The 18,668-nt window shown below is 48.5% G+C and overlaps 1 protein-coding gene across 1 annotated transcript in view; it reads left to right on the forward strand.

The window, feature by feature from the left end:
- PLXNA2 (plexin A2) overlaps positions 1–18,668 on the forward strand; it is a 214,226-nt gene that overhangs the window by 129,341 nt on the left and 66,217 nt on the right. The window contains exons 5-9 of the mRNA XM_007163953.3: positions 3,443–3,543; positions 6,650–6,773; positions 8,504–8,657; positions 9,702–9,798; positions 13,486–13,600. Of these exons, the coding sequence (XP_007164015.2) occupies positions 3,443–3,543; positions 6,650–6,773; positions 8,504–8,657; positions 9,702–9,798; positions 13,486–13,600 (591 nt within the window). The remainder of the gene's footprint in view (positions 1–3,442; positions 3,544–6,649; positions 6,774–8,503; positions 8,658–9,701; positions 9,799–13,485; positions 13,601–18,668) is intronic.

Below are 18,668 nucleotides of genomic sequence, written 5' to 3' on the forward strand. Positions count from 1 at the left end.
TTCTTGTTTCCTGTGCTCAACCGTCAACATCCGGTGTCCTTAGAGCACATCTCTAAGGAATAGAATTCAAACTAACCCCACTCCAGATGCTGGTGACCACACGGGCCCACACATTGGACGGCGCAGACGTAGAAGTAGTATTTTCTTTGCTCTGAATTCCCTCAGCCCTCTTTCAATACCTCTCTTAGAACACACATCACTTTTCTTGTTTTTATTGCTAGTCTGTTTGCAACTTGAAGGTGATGGCTGTGTTTTAATGCTGCTGTTGATTTTATTCCCCTAAAGTGCCCAGCACTGGCCTTTCTGTAGGACATGATCTATGAATATGGGTTGATGAATGAATACAGAAACACATGATTATAGGAAAGACAGAGCACCCACGGAGACACCTAACTTTGAGGGCCTCCCTCCAGTCCCTGTGACATTGCTTTCCTCTGGTTTGCATATGGCTATTAGATCTTTGAGAAGAGAATAATTCAAATTTTAGGAACCACCCCCCTTATAAATTTCCTGTTTCACTTTGCTCTTCAACTCAGTGTATTAAAAAAAAAATTCCCACCAGGAGGGCCCAGGAAACAGGAAAAATAGTTGTGCTGTTGGTTTCACGTTTGGAGAAGAAAAGGCTTCTCACTATCTCTGCGGCACTTGGCGTGAAAGTGGGCTTTGTTGCTGGAGACACTGCTCCCATTCAGGGCCCCCTTCCCCAGCTGCTGAGAGCTGGGCTGTGTTTTGACAGACGGGCCGAATGCAATGCAGACAGTTGTTTTAATTTCCAGCCAGATGCAGACATCACTCACACGGAGCCCGAAACCCAGGAAAGGGAGGCCGGGCACTGGGCTGCGGCTCTCAGGCCTCCGAGGGCGGGTTGGAGGGGGCTGGCGGAAGCCCCCCAGGTGGCTAGGGTCACAGATATCCTGAAGGGCTGAGAGTCCCAGGCCTGGGAGAGGCATGCTGGGAGAGCGTCTGGCAGGCACCTGCCGGAAAGGTGCTTCTGGTAGGAATCACAGGACGTGAGTCAGGGGTCAACGGTTGCTCCTTAATGCGGGCTGCTATCAGTGGCTAGTGGCGTGGCTGGATCTTTGAACTGTCCAAGTCATTCAGGACAGAAATGAACAGTCTCAGGAAGGAGTTAGGCAAACTGTGGGAAATAGAATCCTAAATGTCAGAGTTAGAAGGACTAGGGCAGCCTTCCTCTGGGGGCAGAAATACCTTCCACAGCCTCCCAGACATGTGTCACCTTGACTGTGCTTACACGCCCCACGGAAGAGAGTCCCTGCTGGAAGCCAGGTCTGTTGCACTGTTGGACAGCCTTGACTTTCTTCTGTTGAGCTTTCCTGGAACTTTTCACCCATGAGTCTTACTGCAGCCACACTGCCGCCCTTCAAACAGTGGCAGATAGCTTCCACGGCCACCTTGACATTCATCTTCTTTGACCTAAATAAACATATAGGTCTATCAGCTGTACCTCAGATGCCACACCTGGGTCCCACCCCATCGTGACCACCCTCTGGAAAGTTTCTCTGGTTGAGCAACCCTCCTCTTAGAGCAGGTTGCAAAGACCTGAGCTGGGAACTCAGGTCATCTCCATCCTGACACCATGTCCCTTAATGCAGCCCATGATCGAATTAGCCCCTTTAGCTATGACATCACCCTGTCAGGTCATATTGGATGTAGAGTCAATTCAACCCTCGGACCTATTCTGCATGAACTATTTCAAATCAGCTACTCCCCCAACCTCCATTTAGAATATCAATTTTTTCCCTGAATTGCAACATTTTATATTTATGCTTTCTGCATTTTGTATTTTTATTATTAAAGGGAAGTTAGGGATGCTTAAAGCTGATCACGTCACTCAGAGAAAAGCTTTGTAATTCAGAATGTTAAGTGTTTATGATGTGGGGAGAATGAGTGGGTGTGGGGGGCACCCAACAGAGAGAAGGAAGTCTCCTGGGGCTGGTACCCAAGACCTTTCGTTGTCTGGCCCCTGGTTACATGCCACCAGCCTCGTCTCTCAGCCCGCCCACCCAGTATACACTCCACACTTGAGTTAGGCTGAACTTAGCCATGATTACTTTTGTTCGTGATAATCTCTCAGCTAGGAATGCCCTTCCAAGCATCTGCATTGGGCCCACTGTTACCCTGATTCACCCTTACTCGACTGGTCCCTTCCTCCAGACAGGCTGACCCCTTCCTCCAGACAGGTTGTGCTGGACGGCCCTCCTTTAAGCTGCCAAGGCCCCCAGGGCACATACCTATTGCCTGCAATGGATGTTGAGCACAATGTAGAGCAGGTCTCGGTTTGTAATTATCAACTGCTACTGGGCTGCGTGCTCTTCTGGGGGGCAGGATCTGTGCCCTGTTCGCTGCTGTTTCTCTATCACGCGGCACCGGAGCCTCTCATAGTGACATCTGATAAACAGTTGCCGGGTGAGCAGTGTTCGACTCCATCCTGAGCCTCTCAGGAGCGTGCTGTGAAGGCATCTCCATCACAGCCTTTGTCCCCCTGCTAGAGGCAGACCACTGTGCCGCTGGACCACAGGTTGTGTTTCCACTTGGGTTCACACATCCAGTAGGTGGGGGACCTCTCTGCCCTAACAAATGAGATCCCATTCCCAGCCCAGCAGCCTCCAGCCCCAGCCAACAACAGATACCTAGGACATACCAAATGCAAGACTTCAATCTTCTGACCCTTTGCCTGGCCTTAATGTCACACCTGTTGAGCAGGTAAGGGTGAGTAATGACCAAACAGGCCCGGCTCGTGTCCCCGCAGGGCCCCACCTGGAAGCCAGGAGGAGGCCACATCCTCTGGGGGGCAGGGGCTTGATCTGTACATTCCCACTTTCCCCAGCAAGACAGGCAGCTCATCTCTGTTCCCATTTAGCCAGACTTTTCAAAGGATGGGAGATTTACTAGAGAAACTGAATGCAGGCATCAGAGAATGGGATAATTGGATCCAGGTGGTATGTTTGGTTGGCTGTAAAAAGACCATGCCATTAGATGAATATTATTTGATAGGAAAAGTTTCTCCTTCTCTCCCTTTTTAAATGTTTTCTGTGCAGGCAGGATGTCTCAGCCTAAGCCCAGCTGAAAGCTCTTCAGAGACGAGTTGGTGGCACTCAATAGCCTTTCAACAGAGTTAACCGTTTTCAGCCTTTGCCAGGAGCAGGCCCAGCTCTCCGGAGGACTTTAGTGCAGGCAAAGAGAAACTGGAGGATTTGCTTCCACCTCCAGCAAAGGCAAGAAGCCTGGGGCCTGTTAGCTGTACCTGCCTCGTGCGGGGCAAACAGATGAGAACACTGAGGCCGCCGATTCACACCCCCCCCCATTGTCACCTCTTAGGGGCGGTGGCAGTGCAAGTGTGGTTAGGTGCAGTTGAGTCTGAACACACCTCTGCGAGGCATCACTCCCTGATCTAACCTGCTCTCTTTTCCCTCTCGGCCAGATCACCAGGGTCCCTGTGGAATCCTGTGAACAGTACACGACTTGTGGGGAGTGCCTGAGCTCGGGGGACCCTCACTGTGGCTGGTGTGCCCTGCACAACATGTAAGTTTGGCACATTCTGGAAAAAAGTCTGGAATGCAGAAAACCAGGTACTTTCCTGGGAGTGTTGATGAGGGATGTGACATCAGTTCGTAGGGAGAGAGGAATTTCCCTCTTCTGAGCAGTAATTCTAATCGTGGTTGGAGTGCTGAGAACAGGAAGAGGAAAAGAGGCCATGGGTGGGCCTTCTTTTCAAGTGCAGTGCCTCTGCCTCTCTGTTTTTCATTTCACCTCCAAAATCTGATCCCCCACCCCCTTCCCCCCACCCCCCGGCCAGCTGCTCTGAAGTCTGTACCTTTTCTACAGGGAAGGGTAGTGGTATTGGAAGAGCTCACAAGGGAAGTTGTAGAATCTCCTCCTCAGTGTAGCCTGAACGAGGTGCCTCCTTCCTGGAGTTTGCACTAGAGTTGGGAAGCTTGGACTCCAGTTAGCTGCTGTGTGACCCAGGATGGTCCACTGACAACTGTGGGCCTCCATTTCCCCATCGCTAAATAGGGGGTCATGCCTACCTCGCAGGTGAACTGTGAGGGTTAAATGAAATAATAAATGCTTTGGCAATAAGGAAGCTCAGGATAAGCTACACAAGTCAAAATAATTGTTATGGACGCAGAACCCTTGGGAGGACCCTTCTGGCCTCATTAATGCCTGATTCCAAGAAGTCTGCATCTCACTCCAACTGGCCTCACATCCCTATTCAGATACATCCCCTGCCATTGAATACCAGCTCAATAGAAATGCAAAATCACACTTAAACTTCCTAATTCGAAGTGTCCCAGAGGGAGAGAAGAGGGTGAAAACTCCAAAGGCAGGAGCTGGCTAGGAATTCTGTTCCCCAGTGGAGTTGGAAACTCCTTGGCTCCGTGCCAGCCGGCAAAGCATCCCCATGAAATGTGCGGGGTTTAGGGTGGAGGCGGAGGCGGAGGGCCAGAGTTCAGGGTCCTGCACAATAGCTCTTGGCTTCCAGCCTCTGCAGCAGGTGTTGGGAGGGCTATGGAGGGAGGGAGGGAAGCGGGCACCTCACAGATGCAAAATCCGGACTGGATTGGAGCCCACAGATACTGAGGTCCCTGCTTAGATTTGGAGGTAAGGGCCTCCTCCAAAAGTTTCGCCAGAAATGCTCTCACCAGACCCCAGACAGTGAGTCTCCATTTAGGTCAGACAAGTGGTAAAGAAACTGATGCTGCTCCCACTATGTCCCCAGAAGGGCAAAGGTGGCTACAACTGGGTTCCCTTCAGTGAGGCTGGCCTGACAGCCAGAAGGCTCTCTCACCTCAAGAGGTTTTCTTTCTCCACAGAACCTGACAGCCACTCCCAGCTTCATGCCTTGTCCTGGGCTACCTGCCCTCTCACTGTGCAGTGGGTAGATCCGGCCATACTACCCACTCCCTGCTCCTCCCTGCCAATCTAGCCACAATGTCCAAGTCTCCCGGAGGCCCCAGACCACCCTGTCATCCTCCTGGGCCAGGTCAGCTGGGGCTCCTAGAGTGACTGGACCACATGAAGATAGTCTCAGGTTTCCTCTGCCGTCTGAGCTCCTTCCCTGTCATCACCTGCCAGGGCACACCTCTCCTTCCAGCAGCTCTGTTTGCCAAGAGCACATGGGGAACAAGCTTCCTCCCGGTTATACCCAGAGGTTTCTCTTCTTCTGGCCCCTCTCATCTTCACCAGCCCCTCCGGCAGTGCCCTCCCACCTGTCGCCATCCGCCTGCCTGGGTAACAAGAACGAGTGGATGGACTACCCCAGCTGCCAGGCCCACACACTGGATTTTAATGGAGGCAGAGTCCTGAGAGAAATTACTCAAGAGCCTCTGGGTCCGGGGGGGATTTGAAACCTTCTTGTTTCTTCTGTATGCCTTGCTCTTGCAAGTGCGTTATTGTCTCAGAGGCTATTTATCTCTGTTAGGGCTGTTGCCATAAATAGTATGATAAAAAAGAGCCATTTCAGTGAGTCAATGAGATAAAGGCTCCAGTCAAGAGCTCACTTTAGAGCTATCTTAAGGATTCACTTAAACCTCAATAATTCTTTTCTTTGACAGCATTCATATTTAGATCCATTATGTGCCTGGAAAGGAAGAGGGGGGAGGGACTTTGGGGGGAGCTCGGGTGGGAATCTCCGCCTGGTTGTGGAATCTTGTAGTGTCCCCAGTGGCTCTTTGGCTGGAGAAGCACCAGCCCTGGAGCGTGTTCCCATGTGACTTAAGTGGCCACCAGATGCACCTGCGTGCAGGCGTCACAGTGCCCACCTGCTGCTGTCGGCAGAGAAGCCAAGAACCAGAGATGAAGATGTGAGGAGAAGCGGCCACACATGCCTTCTGACAGGGGCAACCCTGCCTGCGACTCCCTGTCTGTCTCTCTCCTTCTCACCACAAACATTTATTGAAAATATACCATGGACAGGTAGAATAGCTCAATGCATAAAACATGGTCCCTGCCTTCAGAGAGCCATGAATCCAGCCACAAGATCACATGCATGCTGTCCCACACAGCTAAGAACCCGTCCAGGTTTTTAAATATCCCTGGAGGAGAATAATAATATTCAGAATCACCATCATTAATATTGTTCTTAGAAGGGCTAAGAACGGGCCATTTTCTAAACACTAGCTCATTTAATGCTTACAGCAAGCCTACGAGGTAGTGTATTATCATTGGCCTCGGCATTCTACAGTTGGGGGAACTGAGGCGTGGAGAGATTAAGGAACATGTCCAAGGGGCCACAGCTAGTAGGCTGTAGATCTGGGGTTAGAACCCAGGCATCATGGCTCCAGAGTTCACATTTTTAGCCTCTTGCCTGCTACTTCTCACGTCCCCAACCTTCCCTCCCTCACTCACTGAGCTTCCCGTAACGATGCTGTCTATCTAGAGCTATTTTTTATGTCTAAACCGCATCTCTTGTGTTGGCGGTCGATCCCACTTCTATTAGTCTGACTTTAACTGCAATAGAGACCATCTGGGAGTCACCAGGCCCTCTGGGATAAGTGAATGTTGTCATGAGAAGACGTACACAGGCCTCAGAGCAGCAAAGCCTTCTCACTTACCTTCAGGGGACTCTGGAGCCTCAAACAGATGGGTCTCAGAGGCCTGACCTCTTGTGAATCTGTGTTTGTGGCAGGTGCTCCCGCAGGGACAAGTGCCAGCGGGCCTGGGAACCTAATCGATTTGCTGCCAGCATCAGCCAGTGCATGAGCCTCGAGGTGCATCCCAGCAGCATCTCAGTGTCTGAGCACAGCCGGCTGGTGAGTAAACTCATCCGAAAGGTTGGAGGGGTGGGGTGTGGGACCCGCATAAGTGTGGGTGTGTTCCTTTAACACTTGCACAATGTAAATGGCTCACACTTTAAATGCTCCAGGAAACCTGATATTTGTAGGAAAACTATGGTAACTCTTATTGTAAAGGGCCTAGTCATTCGCCAAGCCCCTCGCAGATTCATTACCTATTGATCTGTTTTGTAAATCTAGATTTTGCATTTAGTAACAAACAGCTACAACATAATGCAATCCAATGCCATTCTTTGGTATATGGTGTATTTCAATCGTCCACTTGATACAGTCTCTCACAGAAACCTGGAGTTGCCTTTGTGCTTGTATATGAGAGAGAGACAGACAGACAGGCAGACACAGAGAGACTGAGACTTAATTCACAGTATGTGCTTAGAATAGTAAAGAGAATACAATGGTCCTTAACCACCTGTGGAGTTGCAACCCCAAATACTTCGTGTCCTCAGGCCCTGCACGATTATTTCATTCTGGAGGTTTTATGAGCATTCACAAATGTTAATTAGTTAATGAACCTTCCAAGACTTGTGTTCATTCATCCCCACCGGGAGGTTTTGGCTCCCATGGAGCTCTGGGAACAAACAGCAGAGTTTGTACCTAAGTCTCTCAGCCCCATGGAAACGAAACTGGGGCAGAGATTCAGCAGCAAACAAATGTATAGAAAGGCTAGGTGATAGCCATTGTGACTAAGAAATCCCTGCCAGGTGGGATGACAAAGGGAGACCTCCCTCCCTTATGACTGGCCACTTGCAGGCCACAGAGTGTTGTCACCATGAACCCCCATGGGCACTCCCCACTGAGAGTCACATTTCTCACCTATTGTTTCAAATACCACTTAGATATTATATTGTGGTCACTTAGTACAACCCCATTTCCAAGTACCCTGAATTCAGAGCAGCATTTTGCCATTAAATGATTTCTCAATCAACAGATTCTTCTGACACTCTGTGATATTTTTACCATTCAAAGGAGAGTGTTCAAACTTGAAAGGCCTGGAAACCACTGACCTAGATCACTGGAACCCTAAGAAACAGCAGACATCATCTGAGCCATTAGTGTCCACTTCCTGCCTTCCTCTGATCCCCTACACTCCTTGTGAGGCGACTGCCCTACTCTAGGGGAGCTGTCCGGGGGCAGAGAGCCAGAGAGGAACAGAGAATAGAAACTCTAGGAAACCCACCACCTTGGTAAGCAGACCCTGAGTGACAGCCAGGGTGAGGAGCCAGCTGTCTTTCGCCAACCCGGTAAACTCTTTATAAACCTCCAGACTGGTGATAACATGTTCTCCCATGAGCCAGGGCTAAGGCTTAGTTGTGAAGGGCTCAGCTCATGACTTGCTTTCACGTTTGCATGATTTCATGTCAAAATGAGCTGGGTCTGAGATGGGTGTTGGGACCTTTCCCCCTAGCATCCCTCCCTCCCCCTCCCCCCAGTGCTTTCTGCTGCCGGACAAGACTGAAAAATTAATAGTATTAATAATAAAGACCATTGGCCCTGCACACCCCTCGCAGTGCTACTGTAATTGTTCAGTGTCAAAGCTAGAAGATCACCTGGACCAACATCCTCTCTATAGATGAGATCAGTGGAGATGAGTGAGCAAGTGGGCAATGGCAGGGCCGGGCCTGGAGCCCAGGTCTCCTGAGCCCCAGGGGCTCATCCTACAGCATTATATCCCTTTGCTCCTCCCACAGCTCAGCCTGCTTGTGAGTGATGCTCCCGACCTGTCTGCGGGCATCTCCTGTGCCTTTGGGAACCTGACAGAGGTAGAGGGACAGGTATCTGGGAGCCAGGTCATCTGCATCTCACCAGGGCCCAAGGTTGTGCCTGTCATCCCTCTGGATCAAGGTAAGAAGTGTCTGCCATGAGAGTCATATGCTAGGGGCTGCCCTACCAGGGTGGCCAAGAGAAGAGGACCCAGGGGACCGGGTGGCAAATACCAGCACAGACTGACTGACAGTTGCCTGACTAGGTCTCCTTATTGCCAGATACCAGTAGGGCTTATAAACTTGTTTGAGTTTGAAAGCAAACTGTCATGCCCCAAAGCAAACTTCAGGAAGAGGGAAATCCCTTGCTCGCATTTGGGTTAAGCCTGCACAGTGCATAAAGATTTTTTCCACACTTCCCTTCCCTTCGAGGAATGTCAGTGGCTTCAGCCAGTGGTTTTCAGCGGGTTCTCTCCATAGAACTGGGGGCTTTTAGGGCTTTTGACCTGATATTTCTTTTTTCTTTTTTTTTTTTTGAATTTTATTTTATTTATTTTTTTATACAGCAGGTTCTTATTAGTTATCCATTTTATACATATTAGTGTGTATATGTCAATCCCAATCTCCCAATTCATCACACCACCCTCCTGCCCCCCTGCCACTTTCCCCCCTTGGTGTCCATACGTTTGTTCTCTACATCTGTGTCTCAATTTCTGCCCTGCAAACCGGTTCATCTGTACCATTTTTCTAGGTTACACATATATGCGTTAATATACGATATTTGTTTTTCTCTTTCTGACTTACTTCACTCTGTATGACAGTCTCTAGATCCAACCACATCTCTACAAATGACCCAATTTTGTTCTGATATTTATTTTTTTTAAATTTTTATTCTATATTGGTGACCTGATATTTCTGACAGTAACTGAACATATTTGACCAAGGCAGGGGACTCTGTGGGATCTGATCCATTACCTCCTCCCTAAGAGGGGGGCTGGGGGTGTCTGGGTCTCAGTGATGGGCTGGTCATCAGCCGGATGAAAGGGAGTCTCTTGGAAGAAGATTCAAGAAGGTTCCATCTACCATCGGTGCCCCAGGGGAGCCCTGGAGTGGCTGAATGATTAACCCTCAGTCTCTCCACTGTGCCCCAGATTTGTAACCCTCTCCTTTTTTTTCCTTTTTCCAGACTGGTTTGGGCTAGAGCTGCAGCTGAGATCCAAGGAGACAGGAAAGATATTCGTCGGCACCGAGTTCAAGTTCTACAACTGCAGCGCCCACCAACTGTAAGCACACCCCTTGCAGCACTAGTAATTGTTCAGTATCAAAGCCAGAGGATCACCTAGACCAGCGTCCTTCTATAGAGATGAGGTCAGGAGAAATTAGTGAGCAAGCAGGTAACGGCAGGGCCAGGCCAGAAGGAGTCTTGCCCTGGGTCTGGATATGAGTGTGGGGTTTTTCTAAGTTCCCTTAGAACAAGAATCGTATTGTATTCGCCTCACAGTCTCCCAGTTGGACCTGGAACATTGTCTGGAAGACAGTAAGCTCTCCATAACTGTTACTTTTCAGTTATATTCCATTTATTCAGTTATATTAAACCAAATGGCTTCACTCTCCACAGCCTCTGATCTCATTCAGTCTCCCTTGCAACACACCCTATGCTCAACTCTCAAACTAAGAGTTAAAAGAGGGTTTGAAGTAAAAACAAAGGTCATGGCTCAGGACCCAGAAGAAAAGTTCTCCATTTTATACCAATTGGTGGTGGATTTGAACATGGAGACTGACAACCAGTGGAGCTTAGACACATCATCCATGACCACATGAAGAGGGGAAATAGCCTCACCCAGCACTCAAATAAAAGACTCAGGCTGGGAGAGGGAGAGGAAGCTTTAAACTATACCGTGGTCCAAACTGAGCCTTCAACTTTTCAAGGAGGAGGGGAAAACCAGACCCAACCACCAGCCCTCAGAGGGGCTTAAGTGCAGCCCAGCTGACCTCACCAGCCATCTCCACCAGCAGAATGCCTACCAGTTGAGTGCCCTTGGCTGTGAGATCCTACAGCTGAGCAGGAAGCTGGGAGCATTTCATAAGTAAAAAGCAGGGCCTGGAGTGGAGGAGAGAGAGACCCATACTTAGTTTCTGCTGGTTCCTCTCTCTTGAAGTGAAACTGAGACTCCTTCCATACCATCTGGAAACTCATGCACCATTTGATTTAGAAAGAGGGAAATGCGTCTCTATAATAGGGCCACATAAGGGCCATGTGACCCTGGTCAATCAACAAGGAGAGAGATCAAGCAACAGCTCCATGCCAGAAGGAGCAGTACCTGAGAATATTCTATGGACCCATACTTCCCATTGCCCAGGGCAGGAACAACCTGAGGACTCCAGCAGTATCAAGTCTGAGGGTCTAGGCTGTGGGCACGATGGGCCCAGCAGTCCATGTGGGGAGAGGATCTGTTTGCAGCTAAGCCCTAAAGGAACCTTTAGCCATCAAAATAGGCAAATGAGGCTCCTTAGTCTTCTCTTTTCTGATCTTGATTTTTCATGATTAGAATCATCTTCTAGAGTTCTAGGGTCTCCACAGTAGCTAAGGAAAGAGACGTACCTGAGCCCCATTTGGCCAAATCAATAGATGTGCTGAGAAAGCCAGAACAAAATGGCCTGGGAGGAACCAAGGCAGGGCAGTATGTGGCTGAAGCTGAAATGAATAAATTGCCCCCTAACCACTGCATTCCAATCCCAGCTAACCGTTTTTTTTGGGAAATGCAAGCATCTTGGAGAGTGAACTTCCCACAACGCAGCAGTGAAGGAATACATTGTTTGTGAGAGCATCCACATCTCCATGGCAACTCAGTGTGATGTCACCACTTTCAACCATATTGCCATGGCAATGGAGATGCTGTCACAGGCAACAAGTTTTAGCAGAAAAACAAAGCAGGTATCCTTGGCAGTAAAGATTCCATTTTATTGCAAAACACTATCTTACCCTTCTTTACTCCTGGCATTCACAGTTAAAAATCACAGAGTCAATTCTTTCCTTTTACTATGGTACACTGAGGCCCATAGGGTGTAAGTGCTGCAACAAAGGTCACAAAATTAGCCAATGGAAGAACCTGTTCTAAAACCCTGATCTCGTCATCCTTGGTCCATTTTCATGATTTACTTGCTGAATCATAAGATGTTAGTAAGAACCAATCCATCTGGGCTAGGTTCAGGAACAAAATAACTAGGGGCATATCTAGAAGGGGATAAAAATATTTGGCATGGGGAAGAAGTGTAGATGGGCTAATGCACCCAATCCACTGCGAAGTATTAGCCAGTGACCCCTGGATCAAGCCCCATCCGCCCAAATGCCATCAGAGCCCCCACCAGGTGGCGCCAGATTGCAGACCTGGCCGTGTCCCTTCCAGGTTGGCCTAGTTGTGAGAGGCTAGACTAGAGGATCTGGCAAGAAGCAGGAAGAACAACCCTACCTGCAAAACCCGTTTCCCTGACAGTGGTCTGATCACACACAGAGAACCTAGATGATACACACAGCCTCCAGGGGAAACCAGAGGGAAAGAAGTGCTCACTCACCCTGGGGAGAAAGGCAGAAGCCACACACATAGCCTGTTGCTATCTATGCCTGGAGAGTGGGACAAAGTTATCATTTAATACCGTTTACTCCCCCAAAACTCAGAAACACAGGTGGTATGAAGCAATCATTGACACTCCAATGTGATTTTTTTTTTAATGGAAATTCATCGTAGGGTGGAGAGAAACTTAGTTGTGTCATGTTTATTGTTTTAATAATTCATACCTATGAATTACGAATTATTTTAGATGTGGAACAAATTTTTTTTTTAATTAATTTATTTTATTTTTGGCTGTGTTGGGTCTTCGTTTCTGTGCGAGGGCTTCCTCCAGCTGAGGCGAGTGGGGGCCACTCCTCATCGCGGTGCGCGGGCCTCTCACCGTCGCGGCCTCTCCCGTTGCGGAGCACAAGCTCCAGACGCGCAGGCTCAGTAGTTGTGGCTCACGGGCCTAGTTGCTCCGCAGCATTTGGGATCTTCCCAGACCAGGGCTCGAACCCGTGTCCCCTGCATTGGCAGGCGGATTCTCAACCACTGCACCACCAGGGAAGCCCTCCAATGTGATTTAAGAGCTTGAAATAACAGGTGATTTAAGCACTTAAAAATAATACATTTAGCATTGTAAATACTTTTCAAAATCACGTCCTATACATTATCTCGTTTGACGCGAAACACCCCATGGAGTAGACAGGAAAGTTTTAGTACAGACAGATGAAGAAATTCCGAGTCAGAAGGTAAAGTGCTTACTCAGGGTGACCCCAGTGGCAGTGGCAGAGGCAAAACTGCAACCAGATCTGCCCAATTTCTATCCCTGTGCTCTTTGGGCGATTCTGTCTTTATTTTTTTAATTTTATTTATTTTTATACAGCAGATTCTTATTAGTTATCTATTTTATACATATTAGTGTATATATGTCAACCCCAATCTCCCAATTCATCCCACCCCTGCAATTCTGTCTTATAAGTGGTGGTATGCTGGCAAATGTTTAACTATCAGAAATCAGGGGAAAAACTTATTATATGGCATTTTCCAATTTCTATGGCATAAATACTCCCTCCATAGCTAATTTCCAGCTGCCATCATGATGGCAACCGCTTGTAAAATTCCTGAAAATATGAATAATTGGCTGTCATGAGCTGATACAGACCAGCTCTAGCACACCACTGGTTTCTAAGTTACATTATTCCCACTCTGAACACATTTTTCTCTCAATTTTCTGGTCCCGTGAACATCTTAGAGGGATAAGCCACCATTCTCAGGGCTGGGGATGCCCCACCAATCTACCCCTCTGAGAGTGAGACTAGGATAACAGACTTCCATCATGACACATAGGCCACCTGGCACCCTTACCTTCCCTGTCTGCTCCCTTCTCTTTGCCTCTTACTGTCTCTATCCTTGCAGGTGCCTGTCTTGTGTCAACAGCGCCTTCCGCTGCCATTGGTGCAAATACCGAAACCTCTGCACTCATGACCCCACCACCTGCTCCTTCCAGGAGGGCCGGATCAACATTTCAGAGGTAAGCAGAGCTCAGCCTGGCACAACAGCAGCCCCAGTGAATCTGAGTGGTCCTCCTTTCTCAGATGGTCCGTCCAACAGCTTGGCCATCTCCTTGCCCTGGTCCATGTTGGTCTTCTTCCCAGAAATGTTAGAAAGCCCTGGTATTATAAAGCTAAAGAAAGTGGCAGCAAATACCCCAGAGAAAGAGAAGTGTGCCATATTTGCTAGACTCCTAAGACTGTGTGCATTCCAAAGCTTGGGGGCACCTGAGGGTTGAGACTGAAAGTTTAGAGGAAATATATCCCACCGAACAGGCCCCATGGTCTAGAAGAGTGTAGTGAATGGCGTTTGTTCTTTGAGTCTAAGCCCTTTGCTTGGCTGCAGACATAGTCTAGTTCAATAGAACATTCACTCTCAACCACTCTTTCATGCCAACCTCCCTTCCTAGTCTAAAATTCAGTGATTCTTTGACTCTGGTGTATGACTGTGTGGGTGGCCTTACAGAAGAGAGAGGCAGTCAACTGGTGAAAAGAACCAGGCCTTGCTAAAAGTCCCATTTTATTATACAGTCGAAGTGCCATCCCTAAGGCCAGACCCCCACCTTTGTCATCAACACAGTGCAATATCAGATTTCTTCTTTTTCCAATGAATATCCCACCCAATGATATTTCCTTGAGGTTGACTTTCTTACAAATTCATAGCAAGCCTTAGGACAACGAAGCCTGCTGGGTCAGTGTCTAATGTTTTTCACGCCCCAGAGTGACCAGTAGATGAGTTTGAACAACTATAGAGACCTTATGTATTCCCACAAATGCACATATGTATAAATATACATTCCCCTCTCGTGCCACCTTTTAGAAAATCCGCAAATGTAAATAAGTGACAGTGTAGCATTTGCAAATACTGCTATGGCCTTTATATGTCTCCCTCTTGCACTAGGCTACAGGATCCTTAAAGGCAAGGATTACATATTATCTTTAAATCCTCAGTGCCTTTTTCAGTGAAAGTCTGTAGCATGCATGCATGAAAGCATAGAGGAACCAATGACCACTTTACCCAAATGCCATTGATAGGAAGTGTGCCTTGGAGCTACTTGTCTAAGATTTCAAGAAATAGAGGCTTTTCTGTCTCCTAATCTGGGTAGAAGTACTGGTTGCTTCCATGCATACACACGAGAAAGTAGGCCTTGATATACATGTCAGCATGATGTACAATTTAAATACCTTACAATTTTATTTGTCAATTATACCTCAGTAAAGCTACATTTTTAAAAATTTTTTTAATCGTTTTTTAAAAATTTATTTATTTATTATTTATTTATTTTTGGCTGTGTTGGGTCTTCGTTTCTGCGCGAGGGCTTTCTCTAGTTGCGGCAAGCGGGGGCCACTCTTCATCGCGGTGCGCGGGCCTCTCACTATCGCGGCCTCTCTTGTTGCAGAGCACAGGCTCCAGATGCGCAGGCTCAGTAGTTGTGGCTCACGGGCCTAGTTGCTCGGCGGCATGTGGGATCTTCCCAGACCAGGGCTCGAACCCGTGTCCGCTGCATTGGCAGGCAGACTCTCAACCACTGAGCCACCAGGGAAGCCCTAAATTTTTAATTTAAGAAGAAAGTAGACCTTGAAAGGTTTCCCAGACACACACACACACACACACGTGACCATGAATTCCTTTGAGCTTCTGAAACAATATGTGTTATATTCAGCCAGAAAAAATGGAATCTGCCTGTCTTGAAAGAGAGACACACAGATGGTGCCCACAGGCGGTGTTTAAGGCAGACCCAGCCACAGGTGCCTCAGCAGGATGGAACCAGTTACCTAGTGCCCTGAAAACCTTTCAAAGAAGGCTTTTCCTCTGGCCAGTCTGTATGCTTTGACGTAGCTGACCAGAAAGCGCCACCCTGGTCTTAGTGGACACCGGAAATTAATCCCAGCCCTGGGATTCTGCAAGAGGATGAGACTACTTTCAGGCCAATCTTCTCACCCACAGGAAAGGACCCATGAGCCGAGGGTACGGGGGGAGAGGGCGTGAGCCCAGCTTGGGTGTCAATAGAAGAACGGCCTAGGGAGGCAAGGAGGCCAGGGCAGGGCTGTGCAGAGACGAAGGGTGGGCAGTGAAAGGTCATGGTAAACAGTCTCAGAAACTGACCTTCACACTGGCCACCTCTAACCTCCGAAGTTTGTTAATAAGATAAGTCGAGGAGGACCGCAGAATGCAGAGAGAGAGGGTGACGCGCAGGTCCAGATAAGAAGGAGCAGCTGCTTCATTTTCATCTGGCTGCCGGGCTCCCCTCGGGCAAAGAGAAACCCAAAGCCAAGCTTGACGGGACCCAACGGGCAGCTGGAGTGAGGGCAGGAGAGGCGTCAGACAGAGCGAGACCAGTAACTCTGCCCCGTGTGGAGGCCGAAGGGCTGAGGCCCAGAGGCTAATTGAAATCATGCCACCTCCCTCTCGCCCTTTAGAAGTCACCGGAACACAGCTCCCTCTCAGCCATGGGTGACTCAAGAATTCCAGAGAACTGGGCCTGGGAGAAGCTGTTGCCATCCCAAGTCAGGATTAAATTAATACCGAAAGAGCCCTGGGGGGAAAGCAAGAGGCTTCCCATCTCCTTTTTCATTTCCTCTCCTTAATGTCTGTTCCTTGAGGTGAGAGACATGCCCTTGTCTCCGTCACCTCCCCCTCGCCCTGCTGACAGGCACTAGCCAGCAGGGCCCCAGAGACTGGGTGTGGGTGAGGGTGCCCCGGTGCTCCTGACTTTACTCGGGAAAGGAAATAGGGCGCAGGTTCCGAGGAGGTTGCCAGGGCCACAGCCACTCCCATGTCCTTTCTCAGCAAACAGCTCCCAGACCCCACTCTGTCCTGTCCAAAGCTCTGCTTTGGGGGGAACCCTGTTCCTGAAAATGTGGGGAACAGCAAAGGTGCACGTGGCCGGCTCGAGTGAGGTTCCCCTTACTCAGTTAAGAGTCCTGCCTATGTCCTCAGGTTCTTCTGGGGACTGGAAATCCCTTAGGTGCCTCTTTGGGGCTCCTAGAATATCTCTTTTACACTTCCAGTAAGGGCCCCCCAACTTTGAATCAAAATTCTACATCTGTCTTCTTCCTAGAAACAATGTATAACTGATTAGCTCCATTGATGTGTATAGTAACATTAATGTATCACACATTTGCATTTCTCTCACATGTGACAGGAGGGCGGGGGATGGGGGGACCAGTGGCATAGCATCACTTGGGAACTTGTTAGAAATTCAAATTCTTGGGCTTCATCCCAGATTAGGCTGAAGATTGAAAACCACTGACATATGGCATCTCAGTTGATTCTCACAACAGACCTGCAGTTTCATATAATTCATATTTGACAGATGTAGTAACCAAGATGCTAAAAATTTGGGGTTTTGCCCAAGGCTACAGAGAACTCAGGCATCCAAAAAGGCAGAGTACAGGATGCTTTCTCCAGAAAATCAGAACTGGTCCGCTTGTCTATTTCCACGGTCGCAGCCACACTTGCGGACCTAACCTCAACCTAGTCCTGCACTGTTGGTCATGAGGGACCCTCACAAATCCATCCCCACAGATGGAGAAATTGCCCATGGAAGACAGGTCAGTAGTGCTACTTCCAGATACAAAGGTAACCAGGACATGAGATGAATCTGCCTACTTCTTTCCAGAGGGCTGATGGACCAATCCCACACTTAGTCCCGATAACCAAGAACCACTGTGCTAGAGTGAATGCAATTCAAAATAAAAATATTAGTAGTTAACATTTACTGAATTCTTATTATATATACAACATTATTCATGTACATTTTTATCTCATTTAATTTTAACTACTCTATGAAGTGGATTCTATTATAGATGAATAAGTTGATAAGTTTAAACAATTTTCCTATGATCCTCACATAAATGCAGAAGTCATGATTCAGTGTTCCCAAGCTGGTTCTAAGGTTGTTGAAGTCCTCCGATCCTGTATTCACGTACACATGCGAGAAATATGCAGTAATGATGTTAACATGGTTAACCCGGTTTATCACCACTTACAACAGACCTTCACGTCCCTCTTGCCTGCAGTCTAGGGTTGTTGGTATCACAGGCCCCATTTTATAGATGAGGAAGCTGAATTTCAATTGAACCGTCCCTTGAGCTCTTTTAAGGTAACGAGCCAAACCTTTCCCCAACTCAGAGCACAGCAGATCTCTGATGGGGTCCCAGAAATCTGGGCTTCCCTGGACCGGATCAAGCTGTGACATGGTGTTTGCAAGTGGGTGTGCGCAGGAGTATGTATGGCTTTCAGCTTTAAAAGCTCATCTCCCTCCATGGCTAAACCAGGCCTAGTGAGATGTAGGTACATATATCTTCTTTACGCCCTGTCCCAGAGGAAAGATAGAACCAAATAAATCCAATTAGCTTCCCAGGATGCTGGCTGCTCTCTCTCTTTGAAGTCCAGCGGGTGAAGATAATGTCATTTCCACATGGGAGAAGTCGTTTCTGAGGGCTGAAGGGTCCCCAGCGCTGAAAGCTGGAGAAGCACAGCTAAACAGGGTGGATCATGTGGCCCAAAGGTTCGTACATAGGGCTGCTGTGCCAGGGTCCTGCCCTCCCTCTGGTCGTGTCTCCTCCTCCCCAGCTCACCCCTCCCCTGGGATGTTCCCCAACAGGACGTCTGCTCATCTTGATAGAAACTCAGATTGCTGCTATGGAGGGATATCCTGCTGCCAGTTAGCCTAGAGGCAGAAGGCGGAGTAAGATGACCTACAGAGGTCATTCAGGAGACTGGGGGGATCTGCAGGAGCAATGGGTGTTTTAACAATGCTCACAACAGTCTTCACATTCTGCAGAAAAAGCCTGCCATGATTATTTGCTCCCTTGTTCTTAGGACAGGAACTGTGCGCATGCATGTGTGTGTACTCACAGAAGCAAACAGGTTGGAAGTGGCCTCATTGTATCTAATGAAACCCATCACCTTCCTAAAGCCCCAGAGGTATTGAAGTTCCAACAACTTGGCAATGTTCAGGCTGCCGGCTCTCCTGCACCTGCCTTCAGCCCTCACCACTGCCATTTCCACCTAAGACGCGCTGCTCCCTCAAGATATTCACC

The sequence above is a fragment of the Balaenoptera acutorostrata genome, chromosome 1, assembly GCF_949987535.1.
Source record: "Balaenoptera acutorostrata chromosome 1, mBalAcu1.1, whole genome shotgun sequence".
Classification (NCBI taxonomy): Eukaryota; Metazoa; Chordata; class Mammalia; order Artiodactyla; family Balaenopteridae; genus Balaenoptera; species Balaenoptera acutorostrata.